We start from the raw sequence: 26,316 nt of genomic DNA, 5'->3' as shown, positions 1-26,316 counted from the left end.
CTGCATCTGGATTTTTTTAAAATTCTGAGACATTATTTTTCCATTCATTGCACACTGTAATTTCGGCTACTTTGATTGTATTGTTTTCTCTTTTTTACCTAGTGTTATTTATGCTGAGAACATAAATTATCAACATTTTGCATGAGCTTTCCAGAGAAATCGGACAAAAAGTGTGACATTTTCTACAAACAGCAATTATGGGAACAGAAAAATGTAGTCAAGAAACGAAAAATATTTACTAAATCAAGAATACATGTTTTATTTGCATAGCTTAATTTCATCCCATTTGGAATTCAGATGAACTTGCTCCTTAACTAAAACTCATGGAGTCGAGTGATAAAAATATCTTCTTCCATCCGGTCCCTGGGGGAGTGCGGAGTTCCTTTTATACGGTGTTTTGGAGGGGAGGCAGCGGGCTGCGGTGGCGCCTGATAGGATAGGGAAGGCTACTTTCGAGCATTCGTTTTCCCCGGTGGATGATCTGAATCAAAAATGTTAAGGGGTGTGGATAGGCAGCAGGGGAGGGGGGCGTGCAGAGATTTAAGAGATTGTGGGGTCCCTGTCTGTCTCCCTGGTTCTCACCTCTTGCCTATAAAAGCATGAAACAGGTTTCCACCACTGTTGTTTTTCGCGCGCAATTGCATGCAGCAGGTGTCAAGGACTACATCGATCCATTCATTGAGGATAGTGACAACGTTGAGGTAGAAATGGCTGAATCGATGCTCATCTTGAGAATGTGTTCCATAATATTGGTCCTTGGTTTTTCAGGTAAGAATACAAAATCCTAAACACTTCTTCAAGACTTGAATATTTATATAAATAATCATATTAATTAGGCCTACTTTTATATTTGTTGGGAGTGGGACTATTTTTTGTTTTTAATTGTATTTATTCGATTATTTATTTGTTTATTTGTTCATTAGTTGTCTATATGGATTTGCCTACAGTTTAAATAATGTAGACAAAGAATTTCACTGTTGGAGTTCATTTCTTTGAATATGTGGTATTTATGCTTCAGCGTAATGACTTTCTTCATTAAAACCCTTGGTAGCAATTTAATTGATCCATATCCAATATATTAATATATATGTATTAAAAATTAATATATCAGAGCTGGTATAGCTTATATCTGATGATCTATCACTGCTACAAATGTAGGATCTTAATTTGATCAACCTGATGCAGGAGAACTTTCCTGTGATGTAGGACATTTAAAACTTGGTGTGTGTTTAAAAAGGCTTCTGAAGTTTGTAATTTCCACTTTGAAATTTCAGACTTGATTTCCCTTAAGATACATTTATCAACCCGTACAAAAATGTAAATTCATTATAATCCACATAATAATGCAAATTTCTTGTTGCTGCAGGATTATTTTCCTGCTGTAGCAAACTGGCTCAAATTAAGATCCTACATCTGTATGGTTCTCCTCATAGGGAACATGGTCCACAGTTTGTATTCTGTCATGAGATGCACTGAACTTGTTTGTCTTACTTGTCATTGACATGTTTTTTTAATCTTATCTAAGGGATTCAGAGCTAACTAAAGTGAACATTTTCCTTGCCAATTTTCCCTACATGTACAATATATAGCTCTTTCAACACATTCCTCATGTATATGAATGTGGTACTACAACTATACAGCATTCCGAATGCTAGGACATAGGAGAGAATACTGAGTTTGGTCATCTCATATGTTAAAAAAATAGAATAAAGAAAGAGAATAAAAATATATCTCTACAGAGTTTCATCAGTGTGAGGTGTACCCAGAGCAATGTCCAAGCTCATCTGTTCCTGAGGCTGAATTGTAATAGCAGATAAATGCTTTCTGAATCCATCCCAGCCCATAATTTGGCAGTGCTCTTTAAAATGCCGAAAAAGAGATGCCAACTAACTACTTTTATTATAATTCCACGACATCTAAAGTCATCCTAATTAACCCAGCCGTGATTGTTAAGGCTATATCTTCCCTCTGCTGTAATTTAGTTTTGGCTCCAAGAGCCCCCCGACCTTGTTTTCCACCCAAATTGATGATAGGGGAAAGGAAAGCAAATGGTTGGAAATCTATCCAACCATTTCACTTTTCAGTGGCCAACAGACAAAGGACAGAAAGAAAGTAAGTTATGAGGGGAAGGAGATGTGGCCATATAAGAGAATTGGGGCACAGACATAGAGCCTGTCTCATCCACAGACATAGAGCCTGTCTCATCCACAGCCATAGAGCCATTCTCAGCCACAGCCATGCAGCCTGTCTCTGCCTCAGTACAGGAAGGAATAGTGTGCTGCTCAGGAAGCCCACCACTGCCAAGTTCCCTGCTGGTCTTTTCCTGGTCGCCTGTCAGCGTGCTGCAATGAGTTCATAGGAGCCTATTTATAGGCCAGTAAAACAGTAGGACAATACGGTACACATATGCTCTGTCTGATGGCTGATGGCAGTCTGCAGGGCTTCAGCGTTGACAGGAGCAATTGAGACCTCTCCCCTTCTGCAGGTGTCCCAGGTCAAATCAAAGACCTGAAAGATTGTTCTCATATTGCTCTTCTTCCTCACTGTGTCAGAGGCCAAAATGGAAATCATCACCAGCAAACCAGATGTGTTGCTGGGTGAGAATGCCATGCTCCTCTGCAAAGGTTGGTACAATGTTCTGGCATTTCCATAAGAGCAACATCTTACCATGGTTGAACAAATACAATATAATGCAGAAAATGTAAAGGGTAGAGTGTCTTCTGCATATTGAAGTACACTGGCATATGCAGTTTATGAATTTATATATCCTTAACAAAATATTAATATATGATACACACAATTACACATAAACCCTCTTAGCTGGTGGGGAAGGAGACATCACCTGGCAGAAAGATGGAGAGGATGCTGAAGATGACCATGTTGAGAAAGTGGATGAAACATCGTCAAAACTGTTCATCAGGAATGTCAAGATAGAGGATGCAGGACGGTACACATGCCTCTGTGAATTTGACACAGGCCACAGAGATTATGTATCTTATGCCATCTTTGTCTACGGTAAGATGTTTCAAGTAAAACTTTTCACCTGGATAATATGATAAGAGTCAGTGTTGAAGGGTATTTCTCGTATTGTTTGAGTATTGAGCTAATTAGTGTTGTCTTACAAGATCAAAGACACCACATAGCTCATATCCCGGTCACACACACACACGTTTGTTAAGGTATCCTTGTTTTCCCTGACCCCTAACCCTAACCCTTAACCCTAACCTTAACCCCAAACCCCCAACTCAATTCCTAACCCAAAACCTAACCCCTAAGCCTAACATAGCCTTTTTCCTTGTGGGGAACGGTGAAATGTTCCTTAATCCTAACCTTAACCCCAAACCTCAAACCTCAAACCCCCAACCCATAACCCATAACCCATTTTTCCTTGTGGGGACCGGTGAAATTTTCCTTGAAGATAGGAAAACCAAACACACACACACAATGACCCTTTCACATTCTCCATCCCTCTCTCAACTCACCCAGAGCCGCCATCCTTTGGGCAAACACCGACCAACCATGAGTTCCTGGAGGGTCAAGATGTGGTCATCACCTGCGTGGTCACTGGCAAGCCGGCGGTGGAAGTCAACTGGGAGAGGGACCATCAGAAACTGCACTCTGACGGTAGGAGGGGTACCCTCGCTTCTGATTGTTCATGTGGTATGGGGGTCTCTTAGCTTCCTAGCTCCTCGCACTAACTGCTGCCTGCCTGTGACCGATGGAGAGGTGGCGGTGGTGAACACGCGGTTGAGGGGCAGAAGGGGTCACGTAGCTCATAGGCTAATCCAATTTGCCATCAAATCGAGTGATGTTTTCCAGACTCTTCCCCCGGGAAACATCTGATTCAACCTGTCTTCTTTTTCCAGAGGGACAAAACACACTGAAAATAACCATCATACAATCCCTGACCCTGTTTCATGTGCACGTCACCATTGACAACCTTAGAGAGCGTGATTGCTTTTTGAAGCTTGGATATATTGATGATTAAGCAGACAGAACGTGTTCCTGACACTGATCTTTCTTTTCCCTGTTGCTGTCTTTTGCTCCCAGCAGGTCGGATCACAAGATTGAAAGACAACTCCCTACAGATCAACAACATCAGCAGGAAGGATCGCGGATCATATACCTGCGAGGCTAAAATCAAGGACCGGCCTATTTTCAAAAAGCACGTCATCTCCATCTTCGTCAATGGTGGGGTTACTCAAAGTAAAGGAGGGAATAAGGGATATTTTAGGATCTTTATTTCGTACAAACTCTGTATAGACCAGAGGATTAGGTGTGTGTTGTTGTTGACTATAATAAATAATGTCGCCTCTGACCCTCCTGCTGTAGTTCCTCCCACAGTGAAGATCCATGAGGAGGTGAAGAAAGTCATGGCCGGACCAGAGACCAATGTCACCCTCAGCTGCCTGGTCGAGGGAGTCCCCCAACCGAACATCATCTGGACAATGTGAGTGAGTGTGAGTGTGTGTGTGTGTGTGTGTGTGTGTGGGCGTGTGTGTGTGTGTGCTTCCTTGCACTGATGTGCATGTGTGTAAAGCCAGAGTTTCCTGCTCGAAACCTTATGCAGTAACACAGAGAGTGTAACGTATGCCTCTTGGAGGTGGGAACGCAACACCCTGCTACACTCCACTCCCAGTGGAGTGAAAGAGGCATGTAATTGTAGATGCGGGTAAGGATGACAGAGGCAGAGAATATTACCGTTTACAGGGAATTTATTTCCTTAACACGGTAATGTGGGGAAAAGGGTCTGGATGGAACCAAAGCTAAGAAAGTTAAAGTTAAAGAATCCCCTCTCCTACCTTACCTGCCTACCCACTGCTTATGTTACGATAAGCGAAGGGGGGAACCCAAGAGCGGACTCAGCAGAGGAAACCGGGATGAATGTACAACATGTTTATTGAACACAGCCAATGGGGAGTGCAGAACCGGGAATGCTCAGATGAGTGGCAATAACCAGGAGTGTAGAGTGAGGTTGTAGTTGGCAGCAAGGAACAGGGGAACAAGTCCTGAGGGGAATCCAAGGTGATGGTGGTGAGTAATATCCAGAGCAGGTGGTTGGTGGTGAAATGTAGAACAGGAGACAGGAGCCGGAGACAGAGCAGTATGATCAGAGATTACGACCTGGAAGCGTGGATATGGCAGAAATTAGTTTAAGTAGATGTCTTGATTATGGGACGATATGCAGCTGGTGGGGATTTGCTCTGACTCCAGCACACCTGTCTCCAACCATACAATCACACAAGAGAGAGAGAGAAACAGGGGGGGAACTGAAGGTTATGACACCACCGGATGGACACCAGAGGGTGTAGTGGGAGCAGATGTGACAGTACCCCCGGACGCCACCTGGCGCACGACCCGGCTTGAGGTGTAAAAATCCTTTAAGAGGGGGGGGGATCCAAAATTTGACGACGGGGCACCCAGCTACGCTCCTCTGGCCCGTATCCCTCCCAGTCCACCAAATACTGCCACCCATGGCCCTGACGGCGCACATCCAACATCCGCCGGACCGTATCGGCAGGATGGTTGTCGATCAGACGAGGGGGTGGAGGAGCAGCTGCAGGAGGGAACAAAGGACTGGAGCAGACTGGTTGATTAGTGACACATGGAAGGTAGGGTGAATCTTGAGAGAGTCAGGGAGTTTAAGATGGACAGCAGAGGGGTTTATGACATGATCAATCTCGTAGGGACCAATGAATCGGGGAGCTAGTTTCTTCGACACCACTTTAAGAGGCAAGTCCTTCAAAGAAAGCCATACCCTTTGGCCTGGAGTGTAGACTGGAGCCGCAGCACGATGACGGTTAGCCTTAGATTGGTTCCTGGTGGAGTCACGAAGAAGGGCAGCCCGGGCCCTCCTCCAAGTGCGATGACAGCGGCGCATGTGGTCCTGGACTGAGGGCATCGCTACTTCAACCTCCTGATCAGGGAACAAGGGAGGTTGGTAACCCAGAGCACACTCAAACGGAGACATACCTGATGAGGGTGTTGTGGGCATATTCCACCCAGGGTAGCTGGGCACTCCAGGAGGAAGTGTTAGTTGACGTAACACAGCGTATAGCAGTTTCCAACTCCTGGTTGGCCTGCTCAGTCTGACCGTTGGTCTGGGGGTGATAACCAGATGAAAGGCTGACCTTAATGCCCAGAGCTGTGCAGAAGGCTCTCCAAACCTGGGAAGTGAACTGGGGACCTCTGTCAGAAACAATGTCGCTAGGGATGCCATGCAGTCGTAAAATATGGGATACCAGCAGATCCGCAGTCTCCCTGGAGGACAGAAGATTGGAGAGGGGAATGAAGTGAGCTGCTTTAAAAAATCGGTCAATAATAGTGAGGATGACTGAGTTACCATTAGATGGGGGAAGCCCAGTGATGAAGTCCAACGCTATGTGTGACCAGGGTCGACTAGGTATGTGAAGAGGACGAAGAAGACCAGATGTAGGTTTGGTGAAGGTTTTATTCCGGGCACAGACTGAACAGGCTGATATGAATTCCCGAGTGTCTCTCTCCATGGTGGGCCACCAAAATCGCTGACGCAGGAAGGAGATTGTTCGGTTCATGCCAGGGTGACAGGTGAGGTGAGTAGAATGGCACAAACAGATCCGTACAAGGGCTGTTTCTAGGATCAGACTGGTTTAGCTGAGCCTGACGAACATGGGACTCAATCTCCCAGGGACTGCAGCAACGATGCAGGAGGATGGCATGATGGTCTCAGGCTCGGAACTTTTGTTGTCTGCGGTGAACTGATGAGAGAGAGCATCGGGCTTAATATTCTTAGATCCAGGGCGATAAGTGAGTTTGAAGTTGAAACTTCCAAAAAAGAATGCCCATCTGGCCTGCCGAGAGTTGGGACGTTTGGCGGTCTGGATTTTTATGATCCGTCCACACAATGAAGGGAAGAACTGAACCCGCTAACCAGTGACGCCACTCCTCAAGAGCCAGCTTAACAGCCAAGAGTTCCCGGTTGCCAACGTCAAAATTTCTCTCTGCAGGTGAGAGCTTGCGGGAAAAGAAGGCACAAGGATGGAGTTTCTGATCCACGGGAGAACGTTGTGACAGAAGTGCACCTACCCCAGTGTTGGACAAACTGGAGTTCTGGGTCTGGCTGGGTCAGGATTGGAGCAGAAGTGAAGCGGTACTTGAGTTTCTGGAAAGCTGCCTCTGCCTCAGGGAACCAGTGGGATGTAGTGGAGGTTGAGGTGAGAGCGGTGAGAGGAGCTGCCAAACGACTGTAGTCACGGATTAATTGTCTATAAAAATGGGCAAACCCCAGAAAATGCTGTAACTGCTTCAGATTCATGGGCACAGGCCACTCCGTGACTGCCCTAACCTTGGCAGGGTTCATTCGTAGCTCACCTTGAGCAATAATGTAACCTAAGAAGGACACTGAGGAAACATAAAACTCACATTTCTCAGCCTTGACAAATAGCTTATTCTCCAATAGCCTTTGGAGAACTTGGTGGACGTGTTGCTTGTGAGCCTCCATGTCCTTCGAAAAAATAAGAATGTCATCCACATAGACAAAAACACCCAATGACATCCCTCAGGACATCATTCACCAGGCCCTGAAAAACAGCCGGGGTGTTAGTGAGACTAAAAGGCATAACAAGATACTCAAAATGTCCAAGTGGTGTGTTGAAAGCCGATTTCCACTCGTCTCCCTCTCTGATGCAGACAAGGTGGTAGGCATTCCGGAGGTCCAGTTTAGTAAATACTGTGGCACCATGGAGGGGACAAAAGCAGAACTGATGAGTGGCAAGGGATACTTATTCCTGACGGTGATGCTATTCAACCCACGGAAGTCTATGCATGGCCTCAGTGATCCATCCTTCTTCTTGACGAAGAAAAATCCAGCTCCCACCGGAGAGGAAGAAGGCCCGTCATGTCCGACAGCCAGGGAGTCCTGGATGTATTCCTCCATGGCTTCTTGCACGAGGCGAGAGAGGTTATACAACATGCTACTAGGAAGAGGAGCTCCAGGCTGAAGCTCGATAGTACAATCGTAAGGCCGATGAGGTGGCAGGGAGGGGGGGGATTGCTTGCTGAGTACAGGAGCTAGACCGTGATATTCTGGAGGTACAGAAGACAGGTCTGGGGGTTCTGGAATGGACTGGGGTGCAGACAAGTCATGAGAAAGGGCAGAATGTAGACAATTAGAATGGCAAAATGTACTCCAAGTAGTAACCCTTCCGGTAGACCAATCAATCTGTGGGTTGTGTAGCTTTAACCATGGATGGCCCAGAACCAGAGGTGAGTGAGCACGGTCGATAATATGGAAACTGACCTTTTCCTGGTGATTACCAGAAAGACGCAGGATAACAGGGACAGTTTTCTCCAAAACATGGAAGAGTAGTTTTCCCTTGAGAGCTGTGGCTTCCAGAGGTGAATCGAGCAAAACAGTATCCAAACCCAACTGTTTAACAACCCCTTGGTCCAGAAAACTCTCGTCGGTGCCTGAATCAATGAGAGCAGGCAGAGGAAAAGCCTGACTCTGCCACACAAGGTTGGCCTCAAGCAGGGGTCTGGGAGATGATGGGCAGGCAATTTGGCTCAACAGTATATCCCCCACTACTGCTGAGCCCTCCCTTTTGCTGGACCCCGGGTACAAGTGGAGACCAGGTGGCCAACCTGACCCCAATACAGACAGCTCCTAGTACTGATACACCGCTGCCTCTACTCTGGAGATAGACGAGTCCTGCCGAGCTGCATGGGTTCAGGATTGGAACCTGCCTGGTGATGTGATGCAGTGGGAGAAATTGAGCAAGACAACGAAGCAGCGAACAACGAAGACAACGAAAGCACTCCCAAGGTGCCCCCCCCCTGTTTCCCCTGTCGAGAGGGAGGGTTCAGAGAGGGAGGGTTCAGAGCTCCAATCATCGATGGGGCCGACCGATCAGCTGCTTAGAATCCAGGAAGCAATTTCCTGAAATACACACATACAAACACATACCAACCCAAAACACAGAAACTGGGGAATGTAGAGCGAGAGAGAGCAAGAGATAGCGAGAGAAAAAAACGAGTGTGTATTGGATAGTGTATGTTTGGGTGAAGGCCTCCAGTGTGTCTATATTTATGTGGTAATTTATGTCTCAGTGCACCGCTAATATGGCGTGCCATCCTGTCGGTGTGGTTGACTGTGTGTCTCTCTTCCTGTCTGCTTCCTTATCAGCAGCGTGCTAATGTTCTGTAGCACCAGGCCTCACTTCTGTCTGTCTGTCTGTTGGCGCTTCCCTCCTCAGCCCAGACTCTTCAGATGAGTCCCGCTACAAGTACAACTCGGACAAGAGCGAGCTCATTATCTCGTCCGTTGTCAGGAGCGACTACGGCGAGTACATCTGCACGGCCAAGAATAAGATCGCAGAGAGCAGTGCCATGATCATGCTGGATGTCTCAGGTGTGGTTTGTTAGAGAACATCAGGAAACACACTCCTCCTGGAAACAAACAGCTTTAGCTTTGTAAGACCAAGCTTTCTCCAAAATAACAGTATTTGAATACTTCCTTCCAGATGTTTATGTTCCTGATATACAGAGATATCATGGAGAATTTGATTCTGTGTAAGCAACCATTTTCCGTCAGACAGCCTAGTGAGCCTGAGCCAACAGAAGCTGTTTCAGAAAACAAACCATTTGATCCCATTCAAACCCATTACCCGTGTAACATTTTCAACCAGGGAAAAGTAGCAGTTTGTGTCTCCCATCAGAGAATTTAAAAAATGTAATCTTCAGGTGTTTTCAGAAAGATTCATGAACAGAATGGGTACCTTTGAGGAAAATGGAGAAGGTTCATCCTTTTTCAATTTCAGCCAAGTTGAAGGTTCAGTAAAAAGATATTCAAATCTAGTTCTGGGGGCCATGTAATTTGTAATGGATGAAATTCCAATATTTCTTTGCGTTTTAAAATGAGTTGCTTAGAAGGCTATATATCGATGTGTGCCTGATGCCACCCCTCATCTCTGATTCTCCACTGGTCACACAATATCAGGTGTGCCTATAGGCTACTTAGTGTGGTCTCAATCAAATGATCCATAGCCTATAGGCTATAGGCTATGAAATGCAGGCTTGCAGAAGCACAGAGCAAAGTTATATTTCTAAGATAGCTGCTGGGATGGTGTAAATAAAACTAGTCTGCATTACACACTGTAATGGATATTCCAATCCTGAGCTCTGGCCTGCTCTGCTCTTGCTGATCAAAACCTTTTTCGTGTCCCACCTAACCAATGGCTGTGCTGTGTAGGCCTAAGGTGGCAGTTCAGGGGGGAGAGTCAAAGTTGTTGAGTAGGCCTTGCGTGCAGTCCAGCCTATAGACTAGGTCAAAATAAGCCATATTTGAGTAACTTACGTTGTGGTGCTGTCATGCAGGTGAATGAGGACCCAAAAGCGACTTGGCGGCGAAAACAGAGTCTTTAATCCAGTAAAGTAAAATACAATCAAAAACACAACTTTCACTTGAAATGACGAGAACCGACTGGAGACTCGATCTTGAACAGCAGGTTGCCTCGGGAAGGCACTTGAACCAAACAGACTCAGACACCTGCTCACCACGCAGCATCTGAGGGAAACACGACACGACAGGGCGATACACAAACACAGCACGGTGAATTCTAGACAAGGATCCGACAGGGCAGGAACGGAAAACAAGGAGAGAAATAGGGACTCTAATCAGGGAAAAGGATCGGGAACAGGTGTGGGAAGACTAAATGATTGATTAGGGGAATAGGAACAGCTGGGAGCAGGAACGGAACGATAGAGAGAAGAGAGAGCGGGAGAGTGAGAGAGGGAGGGGGAGAGAGAGGGATAGAAAGAGGGAAAGAACCTAATAAGACCAGCAGAGGGAAACGAATAGAAGGGGAAGCACAGGGACAAGACATGATAATCAATGACAAAACATGACAGTACCCCCCACTAGCGCCTCCTGGCGCACTCGAGGAGGAATCCTGGCGACAACGGAGGAAATCATCAATGAGTGAACGGTCCAGCACGTCCCGAGACGGAACCCAACTCCTCTCCTCAGGACCGTAACCCTCCCAATCCACTAAGTATTGGTGACCCCGTCCCCGAGAAACATGTCCATGATCTTATGTACCTTGTAAATAGGTGCGCTCTCGACAAGGACGGGAGGGGGGAGGGAAGACGAACGGGGGTGCGAAGAAAGGGCTTGACACAGGAGACATGGAAGACAGGATGGACGCGACGAAGATTCAAGGATTGACGACCTGGGAGACACGGAACGGACCAATGAACCGCGGAGTCAACTTACGAGAAGCTGTCGTAAGAGGTAGTGGAAAGCCACACTCTCTGGCCGCAACAATACCTTGGACTCTTAATCCTGCGTTTATTGGCGGCTCTCACAGTCTGTGCCCTGTAACGGCAAAGTGCAGACCTCACCCTCCTCCAGGTGCGCTCACAACGTTGGACAAACGCTGAGCGGAGGGAACGCTGACTCGGCAAGCTGGGATGAGAACAGAGGAGGCTGGTAACCCAGACTACTCTGAAACGGAGATAACCCGGTAGCAGACGAAGGAAGCGAGTTGTGAGCGTATTCTGCCCAGGGAGCTGTTCTGCCCAAGACAGGGTTTCTGAAAGAAAGGCTGCGTAGTATGCGACCAATCGTCTGATTGGCCCTCTCTGCTTGACCGTTAGACTGGGGATGAAACCCGGAAGAGAGACTGACGGACGCACCAATCAAACGACAGAACTCCCTCCAAAACTGTGACGTGAATTGCGGGCCTCTGTCTGAAACGGCGTCTAACGGAAGGCCATGAATTCTGAACACATTCTCGATAATGATTTGTGCCGTCTCCTTAGCGGAAGGAAGTTTAGCGAGGGGAATGAAATGTGCCGCCTTAGAGAACCTATCGACAACCGTAAGAATCACAGTCTTCCCCGCAGACAAAGGCAGACCGGTAATGAAGTCTAGGGCGATGTGAGACCATGGTCGAGAAGGAATGGGGAGCGGTCTGAGACGACCGGCAGGAGGAGAGTTACCCGACTTAGTCTGCGCGCAGTCCGAACAAGCAGCCACGAAACGGCGCGTGTCACGCTCCTGAGTCGGCCACCCGCTTAGACGCAAGAGTGCCTCGAACACCGGGATGACCAGCTAACTTGGCAGAGTGAGCCCACTGAAGAACAGCCAGACGAGTGGAAACAGGAACGAAAAGGAGGTTACTAGGACAAGCGCGCGGCGACGCAGTGTGCGTGAGTGCTTACTTAACCTGTCTTTCAATTCCCCAGACTGTCAACCCGACAACACGCCCATAAGGAAGTCGTGATCAGTAGAAGCCACAGAAGAACTAAACAGACGGGATAAGGCATCAGGCTTGGTGTTCCACCCGGACGGTAAGAAATCACAAATGAAACATCGAAAAACAACGCCCAAGCTTGACGGGCATTAAGTCTTTGGCAGAACGGATGTACTCAAGGTTCTTATGGTCTGTCCAAACGACAAAAGGAACGGTCGCCCCTCCAACCACTGTCGCCATTCGCCTAGGGCTAAGCGGATGGCGAGCAGTTCCGGTTACCCACATCAAGTTGCGCTCAGATGGCGACAGGCGATGAGAAAAATAAGCGCAAGGATGAACCTTATCGTCAGACTGGAAGCGCTGGGATAGAATGGCTCCCACGCCTACCTCTGAAGCGTCAACCTCGACAATGAATTGTCTAGTGACGTCAGCGGATAAAACGTTCTTTTAGAAGATCAAAAGCTCCCTGGGCGGAACCGGACCACTTAAAACACGTCTTGACAGAGGTAAGAGCTTTGAAATGAAACGCCGATAGAAAAAACCTAAAAAGCGCTGCAACTCGACACGTGACCACGGGCCAATCACTGACAGCTTGACCTTAGCGGAATCCATCTGAATGCCTTCAGCGGAAATAACGGAACCGAGAAAAGTAACGGAGGAGACATGAAAAGAGCACTTCTCAGCCTTTACGTAGAGACAATTCTCTAAAAGGCGCTGTAGAACACGTCGAACGTGCTGAACATGAATCTCGAGTGACGGTGAAAAAATCAGGATATCGTCAAGATAGACAAAAACAAAGATGTTCAGCATGTCTCTCAGAACATCATTAACTAATGCCTGAAAAACAGCTGGCGCATTGGCGAGACCAAACGGCAGAACCCGGTACTCAAAATGCCCTAACGGAGTGTTAAATGCCGTTTTCCACTCGTCCCCCTCTCTGATGCACGAGATGGTAAGCGTTACGAAGGTCCAACTTAGTAAAGCACCTGGCTCCCTGCAGAATCTCGAAGGCTGATGACATAAGGGGAAGCGGATAACGATTCTTAACCGTTATGTCATTCAGCCCTCGATAATCCACGCAGGGGCGCAGAGTACCGTCCTTCTTCTTAACAAAAAGAACCCCGCCCCGGCCGGAGAGGAAGAAGGCACTATGGTACCGGCGTCAAGAGACACAGATAAATAATCCTCGAGAGCCTTACGTTCGGGAGCCGACAGAGAGTATAGTCTACCCCGAGGAGGAGTGGTCCCCGGAAGGAGATCAATACTACAATCATACGACCGGTGAGGAGGAAGGGAGTTGGCTCGGGACCGACTGAAGACCGTGCGCAGATCATGATATTCCTCCGGCACTCCTGTCAAATCGCCAGGTTCCTCCTGAGAAGTAGGGACAGAAGAAACGGGAGGGATGGCAGACATTAAACACTTCACATGACAAGAAACGTTCCAGGATAGGATAGAATTACTAGACCAATTAATAGAAGGATTATGACATACTAGCCAGGGATGACCCAAAACAACAGGTGTAAAAGGTGAACGAAAAATCAAAAAGAAATAGTCTCACTGTGGTTACCAGATACTGTGAGGGTTAAAGGTAGTGTCTCAAATCTGATACTGGGAAGATGACTACCATCTAAGGCGAACATGGGCGTAGGCTTCTCTAACTCTCTGAAAGGAATGTCATGTTTCCGAACCCATGCTTCGTCCATGAAACAACCCTCAGCCCCAGAGTCTATCAAGGCACTGCATGTAGCACCCGAACCGGTCCAGCGTAGATAGTACAGGATTTTGATGGAGAGACTTGAGTAGTTGCGCTCACCTGTAGCCCTCCGCTTACAGATGAGCTCTGGCTCATTTACTGGACATGAATTAACAAAATGTCCAGCAACTCCGCAATAGAGGCACAGGCGGTTGGTGATCCTCCGTTCCCTCTCCTTAGTCGAGATGCGAATCCCTCCCAGCTGCATGGGCTCAGTCTCTGAGCCAGAGGAGGGAGATGGTTGCGATGCGGAGCAGGGAAACACCGTTGATGCGAGCTCTCTTCCACGAGCCCGGTGACGAAGATCTACCCGTCGTTCTATGCGGATGGCGAGAGCAATCAAAGAGTCCACATCTGAAGGAACCTCCCGGGAGAGAATCTCATCCTTAACCACTGCGTGGAGTCCCTCCAGAAAACGAGCGAGCAGCGCCGGCTCGTTCCACTCACTAGAGGCAGCAAGAGTGCGAAACTCAATAGAGTAATCCGTTATGGATCGATCACCTTGGCATAGGGAAGCCAGGGCCCTAGAAGCCTCCCTACCAAAAACTGAACGGTCAAAAACCCGAATCATCTCCTCTTTAAAGTTCTGGTATTTGTTAGAGCAATCCGCCCTTGCCTCCCAGATAGCTGTGCCCCACTCTCGAGCCCGGCCAGTAAAGAGTGAAATGACTTAAGCAACCCGAGCTCTCTCTCTAGAGTATGTGTTGGGTTGGAGAGAGAACACAATCTCACACTGGGTGAGAAAGGAGCGGCACTCAGTGGGCTGCCCGGAGTAGCAAGGTGGGTTATGTTTCCGAACCCATGCTTCGTCCATGAAACAACCCTCAGCCCCAGAGTCTATCAAGGCACTGCATGTAGCACCCGAACCGGTCCAGCGTAGATGGACCGACAAAGTAGTACAGGATTTTGATGGAGAGACTTGAGTAGTTGCGCTCACCTGTAGCCCTCCGCTTACAGATGAGCTCTGGCTCATTTACTGGACATGAATTAACAAAATGTCCAGCAACTCCGCAATAGAGGCACAGGCGGTTGGTGATCCTCCGTTCCCTCTCCTTAGTCGAGATGCGAATCCCTCCCAGCTGCATGGGCTCAGTCTCTGAGCCAGAGGAGGGAGATGGTTGCGATGCGGAGCAGGGAAACACCGTTGATGCGAGCTCTCTTCCACGAGCCCGGTGACGAAGATCTACCCGTCGTTCTATGCGGATGGCGAGAGCAATCAAAGAGTCCACATCTGAAGGAACCTGGAGAGAATCTCATCCTTAACCACTGCGTGGAGTCCCTCCAGAAAACGAGCGAGCAGCGCCGGCTCGTTCCACTCACTAGAGGCAGCAAAGTGCAAACTCAATAGAGTAATCCGTTATGGATCGATCACCTTGGCATAGGGAAGCCAGGGCCCTAGAAGCCTCCCTACCAAAAACTGAACGGTCAAAAACCCGAATCATCTCCTCTTTAAAGTTCTGGTATTTGTTAGAGCAATCCGCCCTTGCCTCCCAGATAGCTGTGCCCCACTCTCGAGCCCGGCCAGTAAAGAGTGAAATGACGTAAGCAACCCGAGCTCTCTCTCTAGAGTATGTGTTGGGTTGGAGAGAGAACACAATCTCACACTGGGTGAGAAAGGAGCGGCACTCAGTGGGCTGCCCGGAGTAGCAAGGTGGGTTATTAACCCTAGGTTCTGGAGGCTCGGCAGGCCAGGAAGTAACAGGTGGCACGAGACGAAGACTCTGGAACTGTCCAGAGAGGTCGGAAACCTGAGCGGCCAGGTTCTCCATGGCATGGCGAGCAGCAGACAATTCCTGCTCGTGTCTGCCGAGCATGGCTCCTTGGATCTCGACGGCAGTGTTACGAGCGTCTGTAGTCGCTGGGTCCATTCCTTGGTTGGATCCTTCTGTCATGCAGGTGAATGAGGACCCAAAAGCGACTTGGCGAAAACAGAGTCTTTAATCCAGTAAAGTAAAATACAATCAAAAACACAACTTTCACTTGAAATGACGAGAACCGACTGGAGACTCGATCTTGAACAGCAGGTTGCCTCGGGAAGGCACTTGAACCAAACAGACTCAGACACCTGCTCACCACGCAGCATCTGAGGGAAACACGACACGACAGGGCGATACACAAACACAGCACGGTGAATTCTAGACAAGGATCCGACAGGGCAGGAACGGAAAACAAGGAGAGAAATAGGGACTCTAATCAGGGAAAAGGATCTGGAACAGGTGTGGGAAGACTAAATGATTGATTAGGGGAATAGGAACAGCTGGGAGCAGGAACGGAACGATAGAGAGAAGAGAGAGCGGGAGAGTGAGAGAGGGAGGGGGAGAGAGAGGGATAGAAAGAGGGAAAGAACCTAATAAGACCAGCAGAGGGAAACGAATAGAAGGGGAAGCACAGGGACAAGACATGATAATCAATGACAAAACATGACAGGTGCTAAAACTTGAAGCAGGAGCTGTGGTACAATCGGAAATGGACAGCTTATGGTGCTGGGAGTAGGCACAGTCTTCATTTTAATTAGACTTTACTAACAACAAGAGGGCTTTGTGTTGGATCATATTTCTTCCTATTTAAGAAATAAGAGATAGGTCTACCTGTTTGACAGACAGAATAGGCTGCTATATCCAGTCAATTCCTCCACCCACCATGTACTCATTAAACAGCCTACCTCCATGTCAGTGAAGGGCTGTTAAGTTAAAACCAAGATTCAAATTGAGGGGGTATGAGAGAGTATGCCCTTAGCCTACCTTTTATTAAAGAAAATGGCAAAAATCACAGGCCTACCCCTTGTTAGCTTAAGATTTTGAAGAAAATAAAACAGATCCTATTATGTAAAGGGATCTACACAAAATATACAAAACACCTCCTCTTTTTATGACATAGACTGACCAGGTTAATCCAGATGAACACTATGATCCCTTATTGATGTCACCTGTTATTCAATCAGTGTAGATGAAGGGGAGAATACAGGTTAAAGAAGGATTTTTAAGCCTTGAGACAATTGAGACATGTATTATGTGTGCCATTCAGAACTTTAATGGGAAAGACAAAAGATTTATGTGCCTTTGAACAGGGTATTGTAGTAGATGCCAGGTGCACCGGTATGAGTCTGTCTAGAACTACAATGCTGTTGGGTTTTTCAAGCTCAATAGTTTCCCATGTGTATAGAGAATGGTCCACCAACCAAATGACATCCAGCCAACTTGACACAACTGTGGGAAGCATTGGAGTTCGACACCTTGTAGTCCATGCCCTGACAAATTGAGGGCGTGGTGCAAAAGGTGGTGCAACTCAGTATTAGGAAAGCGTTATAACAACGCAATGGTCCACGATGCTTTATGCTAGAAACAAGCTTTGAAATAACTGGGAAAGACGTGACCCAGATGCATATGGGGATATCATTGTTTAGTTTCTTCGACATTCAGAGGCTCAGCTACAACCTTCTATAGCCAAGGACAAAAACCTGACTTTGCTTGGGAAGTCATCTTAACGCAACATGTAAAGTGTATTTCATGAGCTGAAATAGAAGATCCCAGAAATGTTCCATTCACACAGAAAGCTTATTTCTCTTAAATGTTGTGCACAAATTTGTTTGCATCCCCGTTAATGAGCATTTCTCCTTTGCCAAAATATTCCATCCACCTGACAGGTGTGGCATATCAAGAAGCTGATTAAACAGCATGATCATTAAACAGGTGCAACTTGTGCTGGGGACAATAAAGACAACTCTAAAATGTGCGGTTTTGTCACATAACACAATGCCACAGATGTTTTGAGGGAGTGTATAATTGGCATGCTGACTGTATGAATGTCCAACAGAGCTGTTGCTAGAGAATTGAACGTTAATTTCTCTACCATAAGCTGCCTCGAATGTCATTTTAGAGACTTTGGCAGTACATCCAACCGGCCTCATAACCGCACACCATGTGTAACCACGCCAGCACAGGACCTCCACATCCGGCTTCTTCACCTGCGTGATAGTCTAAGGAGGGGAAGGGTTGGTGCTGAGGAGTATTTCAGTCTTTAATAATGCCATTTTGTAGGGAAAAACAAATTCGGATTTAGTGGGCCTAGCTCCCCAGTGGGTGGACCTGGCTCCCAAGTGGGTAGGCCTATTCCCTCCCAGGCCAACCCATGGCTGCTCCCCTACAAAGTCATATGAAATCCATAGGTTAGGGCCTAATTTATTAATTTCAATTGACTGATTTCCTTCTATGAACTGTAACTCAGTAAAATTGTTGCATGTTGCGATTATATTTTTGTTTACATACTTCTACCACTATCAATTGATTAATCTATTCACGTTTTGTGCCATAGAAGATGGTTAAACCCGGACAGCTTTTAGGGAAACACTTGTGACCTTCTCTCAGTGGGTTAAGCCATTGAAGAAGAGTAACCGGCAGTTAAAGCATACATGTTTCTGTGTCGGTAGGCCTATTCTGTCTGGGGCGGAAAAGTAGGCCTATTCTGTCTGGGGCGGAAAAGTAGGCCTAACTTCAAGATTCCTCATGATGTAGAAGATTTAATTATTTACAAACAGGGGCAGTTTCATTTAAAACAAGACACACTGATTTGGCATTAGAGAAATATGATAAGATGAACACATAGGAACAACTCTCTGTCCATTCTTAGCCTGTAAATTTGGTAGTTTGTGTGTTATTAAAAAATATTCTACTAATATGTAAAATGACTTAGAATTGCATGAAAGGTTTATAGAAGGATATTTTTTCTCGTACCTGCAAATATGATTATAGATTTATGTAATGCTTTTACTATAAAGGAAATCTTTCCACCTTTACTCTTGTCCTTCTGGCCCGGGCCGCAGCCCTGTGCGCGATCAAAATTCATGTGCTGCCATGTATGGCTTACAGGACAAATAATAGTTTCTAAAACTTCATATCTAAGGCTCTGGCTTGTCCAAGAAGTCAGGGCAAATGTTAGCCATTTTATCGGCTATCCACTTTATGTTGTAATTATTATTTTGGTTAAAGGGGAGGGTCATTTTTTCAAGCGTTCAGGGAGGGTTTAGGTAGAACATTCTAAGACAGTCGTGAAGAGGGCACGACAAAACCTTTTCTCCCCCAGGAGACTGAAAAGATTTGGCATGGGTCCCCAGATCCTCAAAAGGTATCAAGGCACAAGGCGAGGCCCAGATGCAGACACAGGAGGAAGATGGTTGGAGTCTTACAATGTTTAATAATCCAAAGGGGAAGGCAATAGAATGGTCGTGGACAGGCAAGAGAATGGTCGTGGACAGGCAAGAGAATGGTCGTGGACAGGCAAGAGAATGTTCGTGGACAGGCAAGAGAATGGTTGTGGACAGGCAAGAGAATGTTCGTGGACAGGCAAGAGAATGGTCGTGGACAGGCAAGAGAATGGTCGTGGACAGGCAAGAGAATGGTCGTGGACAGGCAAGAGAATGGTCGTGGACAGGCAAGAGAATGGTCGTGGACAGGCAAGAGAATGGTCGTGGACAGGCAAGAGAATGGTCGTGGACAGGCAAGAGATGGTCGTGGACAGGCAAGAGAATGGTGGACAGGCAAGAGAATGGTGGACAGGCAAGAGAATGGTCGTGGACAGGCAAGAGAATGGTCGTGGACAGGCAAGAGAATGGTCGTGGACAGGCAAGAGAATGGTCGTGGACAGGCAAGAGAATGGTCGTGGACAGGCAAGAGAATGGTCGTGGACAGGCAAGAGAGAATGGACAGGCAAGAGAATGGTCGTGGACAGGCAAGAGAATGGTCGTGGACAGGCAAGAGAATGGTAGTGGACAGGCAAGAGAATGGTCGTGGACAGGCAAGAGAATGGTCGTGGACAGGCAAGAGAATGGTCGTGGACAGGCAAGAGAATGGTCGTGGACAGGCAAGAGAATGGTCGTGGACAGGCAAAAAGGTCAAAACCAGATCAGAGTCCAGGAGGTACAGAGTAGCAGACAGGCTCGTGGTCAAGAAAGGCAGAATGGTCAGGCAGGCGGGTACAGAGTCCAGAAACAGGCAAGGGTCAAAACCGGGAGGACTAGAAAAAGTGGAATAGCAAAAGGAGTACGGGAAAAACACGCTGTTGACTTGACTAAACATACAAGACGAACTGGCACAGAGAGACAGGAAACACAGGGATAAATACACTGGGGAAAATAAGCGACACCTGGAGGGGGTGAAGACAACCCCCCCCCCCCCCAATACTAATATCTTGCTGGCTTAACCATACATAATACCAATATCTTGCTGGCTTATCCATACATAATACCAATATCTTGCTGGCTTAACCATACATAATACCAATATCTTGCTGGCTTAACCATACATAATACCAATATCTTGCTGGCTTATCCATACATAATACCAATATCTTGCTGGCTTAACCATACATAATACCAATATCTTTCTGGCTTAACCATACATAATACCAATATCTTGCTGGCTTAACCATACATAATACCAATATCTTGCTGGCTTAACCATACATAATACCAATATCTTGCTGGCTTAACCATACATAATACCAATATCTTGCTGGCTTAACCATACATAATACCAATATCTTGCTGGCTTAACCATACATAATACCAATATCTTGCTGGTCTTCGAAGCCATCTGAACACACAACTCACAATCATTTTTCCTATTTAACAGAAGAGGCACATATATTGTTAATAATTTACACATGTTTTTATCTATTATAATTAGTTTATTGTTACACAAAGCACTCAGTTTGTCCTGTCTCAGGTTCTGTACGTGTTTACAGAGCATCCTGTAGCAGTACTGAGCCAGGAGAAGATGGAGCTGGAGCCAGGCCAGACTCTCTCAGTGTCCTGTAACGTCTCAGGTTCTGTACGTGTTTACAGAGCATCCTGTAGCAGTACTGAGCCAGGAGAAGATGGAGCTGGAGCCAGGCCAGACTCTCTCAGTGTCCTGTAACGTCTCAGGACACCCTATGCCCGCGCTGCAGTGGGTCAGGAAGACCAACAATGACCACCTGCTAACAGTGGTAAGACAGACGATACATTCACACAGTGGCATTAATTACTACAAATATTGGGGGAGAATCAGGCAGAGAATTGTATTGCTATATTTCTCTCCTCTGAGTTCCTGTCTGGTTGTGTTTGTGTGGATACAGGACACTGGTGGAGGTCGAGTGAGAATGGAGAATGGCTATGTCCTGGTCGTTGACAATGTGAATCCCTCAGATGGAGGGCTGTACAGCTGCATGGCTATCAGTCCTGCTGGCAACACCTCCACAGACTTCAGCCTGCAGAGTAAGGCCACCCTTGACCTTCCTATTCTGTTATGATAGTACTTACATTTACATTACATTTAAGTCATTTAGCAGACGCTCTTATCCAGAGCGACTTACAAATTGGTGCATTCACCTTATGACATCCAGTGGAACAGTCACTTTACAATAGTGCATCTAAATCTTAAAGGGGGGTGAGAGGGATTACTTATCCTATCCTAGGTATTCCTTAAAGAGGTGGTGTTTCAGGTGTCTCCGGAAGGTGGTGATTGACTCCGCTGTCCTGGCGTCGTGAGGGAGTTTGTTCCACCATTGGGGGGCCAGCGCAGCGAACAGTTTTGACTGGGCTGAGCGGGAGCTGTACTTCCTCAGTGGTAGGGAGGCGAGCAGGCCAGAGGTGGATGAACGCAGTGCCCTTGTTTGGGTGTAGGGCCTGATCAGAGCCTGGAGGTACTGAGGTGCCGTTCCCCTCACAGCTCCGTAGGCAAGCACCATGGTCTTGTAGCGGATGCGAGCTTCAACTGGAAGCCAGTGGAGAGAACGGAGGAGCGGGGTGACGTGAGAGAACTTGGGAAGGTTGAACACCAGACGGGCTGCGGCGTTCTGGATGAGTTGAAGGGGTTTAATGGCACAGGCAGGGAGCCCAGCCAACAGCGAGTTGCAGTAATCCAGACGGGAGATGACAAGTGCCTGGATTAGAACCTGCGCCGCTTCCTGTGTGAGGCAGGGTCGTACTCTGCGGATGTTGTAGAGCATGAACCTACAGGAACGGGCCACCGCTTTGATGTTGGTTGAGAACGACAGGGTGTTGTCGAGGATCACGCCAAGGTTCTTGGCGCTCTGGGAGGAGGACACAATGGAGTTGTCAACCGTGATGGCGAGATCATGGAACGCCATTAGCGCTAACACAACATTCCACTGGACACAGATGTCAGCTCAACGTGAATTCAACGTGAAATAATCAAAAATGTCATAAAGTTATTGGATTTAGGTTAAAAGTCGGGTGAAAAAAATCTGAAGTTCACTTACGTTGATTAATTTTTTCAAATCGAATCAGTTTTCCTACGATGATTCAATGTCATCGCATACATTTTGGGGTTTAAATAACATGGAAACAATGTTGATTCAATCGGTTTTTACCTTTCTATAAACGGACAAGCAGCCACAAACCACTATAAAATTCTAAAACAACTGAAAACATTGGGAGATTTTAGCTGAAGTGTAGGTACTCGATTTACATTTGCAGTGTTCACCGTTTTTTTGTTTCCAACGACAATGTTCTTATTCTTTCATCTCTGACATGCTCATTCCCTCTTCACCTCTCTGTCTTTGAACTGCTCTTCATCTCCGTCCTTTCTCCCTATTTCCCTCTCCTTCCTCCCTCTCATTCTTCATGTTTCTCTCATCTCTCCTCCCCCAGCCTGGCCAGGTAAAGCATCCCAGGTAAGTGGCACCCCAGGGCCCACATCGGTCCACTTCACCCTGGGGGCTTCCCTGGTGGACGGGGGCTCTCCCATCACCCACTTCACCCTCCAGTGGAAGACAGGACGTGAGAACAATTGGCAGGAGAGAGTCATCCAGTCCACAGGTAAATACCTGGCTCTCAGTGACAAATCTATTTCATACTGTAGATGATGTTTGAGACAGTTAGGATGAAGCCAATGAATACACTGAGGACTAGAAGTCGTATCTGAACAATGATTTCCCTAAAACCAGGGGAGGCCTCTGATGACCATTTTAGTGATATGACTAGTTATGAGTAGTTTATACTGTATATATATATAAATACATAAAAGTGATATGTGTGTGTTCATGCACTCTGTTGTGTGTGTGCAGACCCCCTGGTTATCACAGATCTGATACCCTACACCTCCTACTCTGTCCGGTTTGCCCCTCGGAACCACCTGGGTCAGGGCGGCTTCTCAGACGAGCTCACAGTCCGCACACAGGGCATACGTGAGTGTCACCCTCCTCTTCCTCCTCTCTCTCTCCTCACTCCCAATCGCATCATGTCTAGGCAAATGCAGCATAGTTATTATTAAATGTCACCAACTATCATAGTTCAAACTGCATTACTTGTGTTAACAAGCTATATCCATATTGCCTACTGTTTTGAGTGTCTGTCTATACTGGCTGGAAAAAATGTTCATCTGCCATCATTCACTCATTCCACTGTCACATGATCATCCACATGACATCCTCACCTGCTCGCTGACGGCCATTCATGCTCCATTATTTCCCCGCTCCTGATGACATCATCCCATTCCATCGGCATTCGGCCCCGCAGGAGGTAAAGTAGTGACGTGTTGTGAAACTGAAAAGTCCGTTTTTCACGGATAACCAACCTCCCTGGCATGACAGTAGATTTTTACTACAACAGTTTCACACACTGTGTAGTTATAAGCTGGCTGATGCATGAACACCCCTGACCTCTGTACCAACACACTGCCTCTACCTGCCTGCCTCCCCAGGGGAACCAGACAGCCCGGTCCTGGTGGCCAGCGAGGGGAAGTTTGAGGGCAATATGTTCTCAATCCCTTTAACACAGTTGGACCATGGAGGCTCCCCCATTATCCACTACATTGTCCGTTACAGAGTGGTGAGTATGCATGCGACAAAAGATCAAGACATTAAAGTGTGCAAGACCTCACCCCCCCCCCCTCTCTGTCTTTCTCTTAGAATAAGATGGACGAGGACTGGAGGGTGAAGGACCTGCCGTCCAACATGACAGTGATCAACCTCCATGACCTGCAGTGTAACTCAGACTACCACATGGAGGTGCTAGCCGTCAACTCCTACGGCTCCTCCAGCCCAGCCAAGCTGAACTTCAATGTCCCACAACCTGGTAAGCTGCTATAACATACTGTAGTAGTGAAATAAAGCTTGAAACCTTCTGAGAGGAGGGTCAAATACTGGATTGAGCAGAGTAGGGTAGTGCTGCCACCACCTTTTGATTAACCGGTTTGTCTGAGTGAAGGAAACACCAGAACTCAACAACAACATAGCAAACAATTATATATTTTATTAAACATTTCAATTCGTAAAACAGTGTGGATTATCTCAGAGAGATGCCCTACTATATTTCTGCGGTCTACGCAACTGAGCCTGAGTAGGAAGAAGAAAACTGTGGTGTAAGGCACACATAGGCTATGAGCTTAATTACACACTAGGAGGTGACACTGCATACAAAGGTGGAAACATGCAGTTACACGACAAACTGGACATCAAATACTCTTAAAGCATGCGACTTCACTGCAGACAGGTGCTTGGACCAATACAAACAGTCAAAAGACCCACATGATAGTGATGAAGGCACAAAGAGGACCCAGCCCTCTTAAGCTACAATAGCTGTTCTGTCCTCCCTTCATAACCCACCCTGTAATTTAAAAAGCTACTCCTAACAACTAAACACATTTACCAGGACTCTGCCAACAGAATAGGACACGGACTTGACACTAAACATTCAAAACATTTAAAAACATTTAGCTTGTCTTGCTGACGAGACACTCCCGTGGGGTCTGAGCGTGTGCACCCTTTCTGCTCTCTCACTTTATAATAGTTTTTCCAGAGTCCCGGGCAGAGCTGGAAAACAGGCACAGGTGCCAGCAATTAGTTCATTATTTGGTGATGTCATTCCTTATGAGCTGTTTCACAGCTTTACCACGGTCACATTCTGGAAAACGAACTATTGCCCAATAGAGAGGAAAATATCTCTGAAATAAAACAGTTACAGAACAGAGCAGCCAGAGCAGGATAAATTGTTTTACTAAGTTTAAATATGATTCTCTTCCTCTCTCTCTCTCTCTCTCTCTCTCCCTCCCTTTCATTCCCTCCCTTCTTCTTCTTCAGTAGCCAAGATGAACAAGGGTGGGATGGGGAAAGGGGCCGTGGCAGGTATTGTCATGCTCATCTTTTTGGTGCTACTGATTGCTGTGGATGCCACCTGTTGCTATACCAACCACTGCGGCATGCTGATGTTCCTGGCTGTCAAGCTGTTTGGGCAGAAGGTCCCTGGGATTAAGACTGTGGAAGAGGGTGACGGCACCTGTAATGGGTAACACTGTTCTCTAGCCTACTGTCTGCCTGTTCCTCAATGTAACATTTTCAGTTGTAGTGTGGTTATGTGTGTTTCTCTATATGAAACCTCCTGAGCCTCAGTTTATGTATGTCCTTCAATGCAGAGACTTGAAGTTGAATAGGCTAGGAACACCGAGGGATAGCATCCCAAAACTGCAGACACAAAATGGAGCAAATAATGGGTTGCAGGTGGAGGTCACGGGCGACAAAGCACCCCTCACTAAATTCGAGTAGGTGGCCGATGACGATGTCAGAGGGGTGGACACAGCCCACCCTCCCCTAAACGGGCTGTGATCCATAAAAAAATTCAAAAAGAGGCACCTCCACACTTATAAGTCAGCAGCTGTGTTTGATCACGGACTAATTAAATTATAACTAATATCCCCATGTGCAAAGTGACACCCTTAGCCATTTTTTGATACCCATTTTAATTGTTAGGTAGCCACCACCCACTTGCCACTGCTAGAGTCTTTCATGACTTGAGCTGACGAACACGGGAATGAATAGGCTAATTAGTCTTGTTTTCCTGTATTTGCATGTGCATATTTAGTTACTGAGCTACTGACTCATTAAATAGTTACATGGCTAGTTGTATTTTATTTCTAACCTGACCTATCATTTCTTATCAGGAAAAGGTCCCCCATTGGAGGTCCTGCCACAGAGGTCTGAGTTACTGAACAGGAAGTGGGATCCTAGTATCTGAAGAATGGAACCTGTAAATGCCAAAGTAGAAAGGAGGAAGTATTGTGAGTTGGGGGACTTAGTTAAATGTTTTTGGAGAGTTCCCAGGACAGTCCAAGTTCAGAAAGGATAAGGATTCGGAAAGTTATCTGTGAATTGTAAAGTCTAACATCAACAGATGGTTGTAATTTCATCCAGCCCTGTGTGTTAAGTGTTATATTTCCTTTATATTGCAGTACCTTCTTGTTATATTTCAGTAAATTAAGGCGGCTGTAATTTGTCAGGGAGACCTTCGTAGTTCATTCATTAAATCATAACTCATTATTTATTGAAGTTTATATT

At 46.7% G+C, this 26,316-nt stretch overlaps 2 protein-coding genes across 2 annotated transcripts; both read left to right on the top strand.

The window, feature by feature from the left end:
* Nucleotides 1-531: 531 nt before the first annotated feature.
* LOC123997322 (neural cell adhesion molecule 1-B-like) lies at nucleotides 532-20,848 on the top strand. The gene is made up of 9 exons (XM_046301462.1): nucleotides 532-768; nucleotides 2,553-2,624; nucleotides 2,821-3,015; nucleotides 3,487-3,624; nucleotides 4,051-4,191; nucleotides 4,333-4,450; nucleotides 9,234-9,388; nucleotides 20,728-20,801; nucleotides 20,843-20,848. Exons 1-9 carry the CDS (start codon nucleotides 600-602, stop codon nucleotides 20,846-20,848), a joined length of 1,068 nt encoding a protein of 355 aa, XP_046157418.1. The 5' UTR covers nucleotides 532-599.
* Nucleotides 20,811-26,311, top strand: LOC123996339 (neural cell adhesion molecule 1-like). Its single transcript, XM_046299708.1, has 8 exons — nucleotides 20,811-20,970; nucleotides 21,100-21,238; nucleotides 22,637-22,804; nucleotides 23,053-23,172; nucleotides 23,688-23,815; nucleotides 23,896-24,061; nucleotides 25,066-25,270; nucleotides 25,923-26,311. The coding sequence occupies exons 1-8, from the start codon at nucleotides 20,860-20,862 to the stop codon at nucleotides 25,960-25,962; spliced, it is 1,077 nt and encodes a 358-aa protein (XP_046155664.1). The 5' UTR covers nucleotides 20,811-20,859; the 3' UTR covers nucleotides 25,963-26,311.
* Nucleotides 26,312-26,316: the final 5 nt, after the last annotated feature.

This window comes from Oncorhynchus gorbuscha, linkage group LG15 (genome assembly GCF_021184085.1).
Source record: "Oncorhynchus gorbuscha isolate QuinsamMale2020 ecotype Even-year linkage group LG15, OgorEven_v1.0, whole genome shotgun sequence".
NCBI lineage: Eukaryota > Metazoa > Chordata > Actinopteri > Salmoniformes > Salmonidae > Oncorhynchus > Oncorhynchus gorbuscha.
This window is presented reverse-complemented; position numbering and strand designations above follow the sequence as displayed.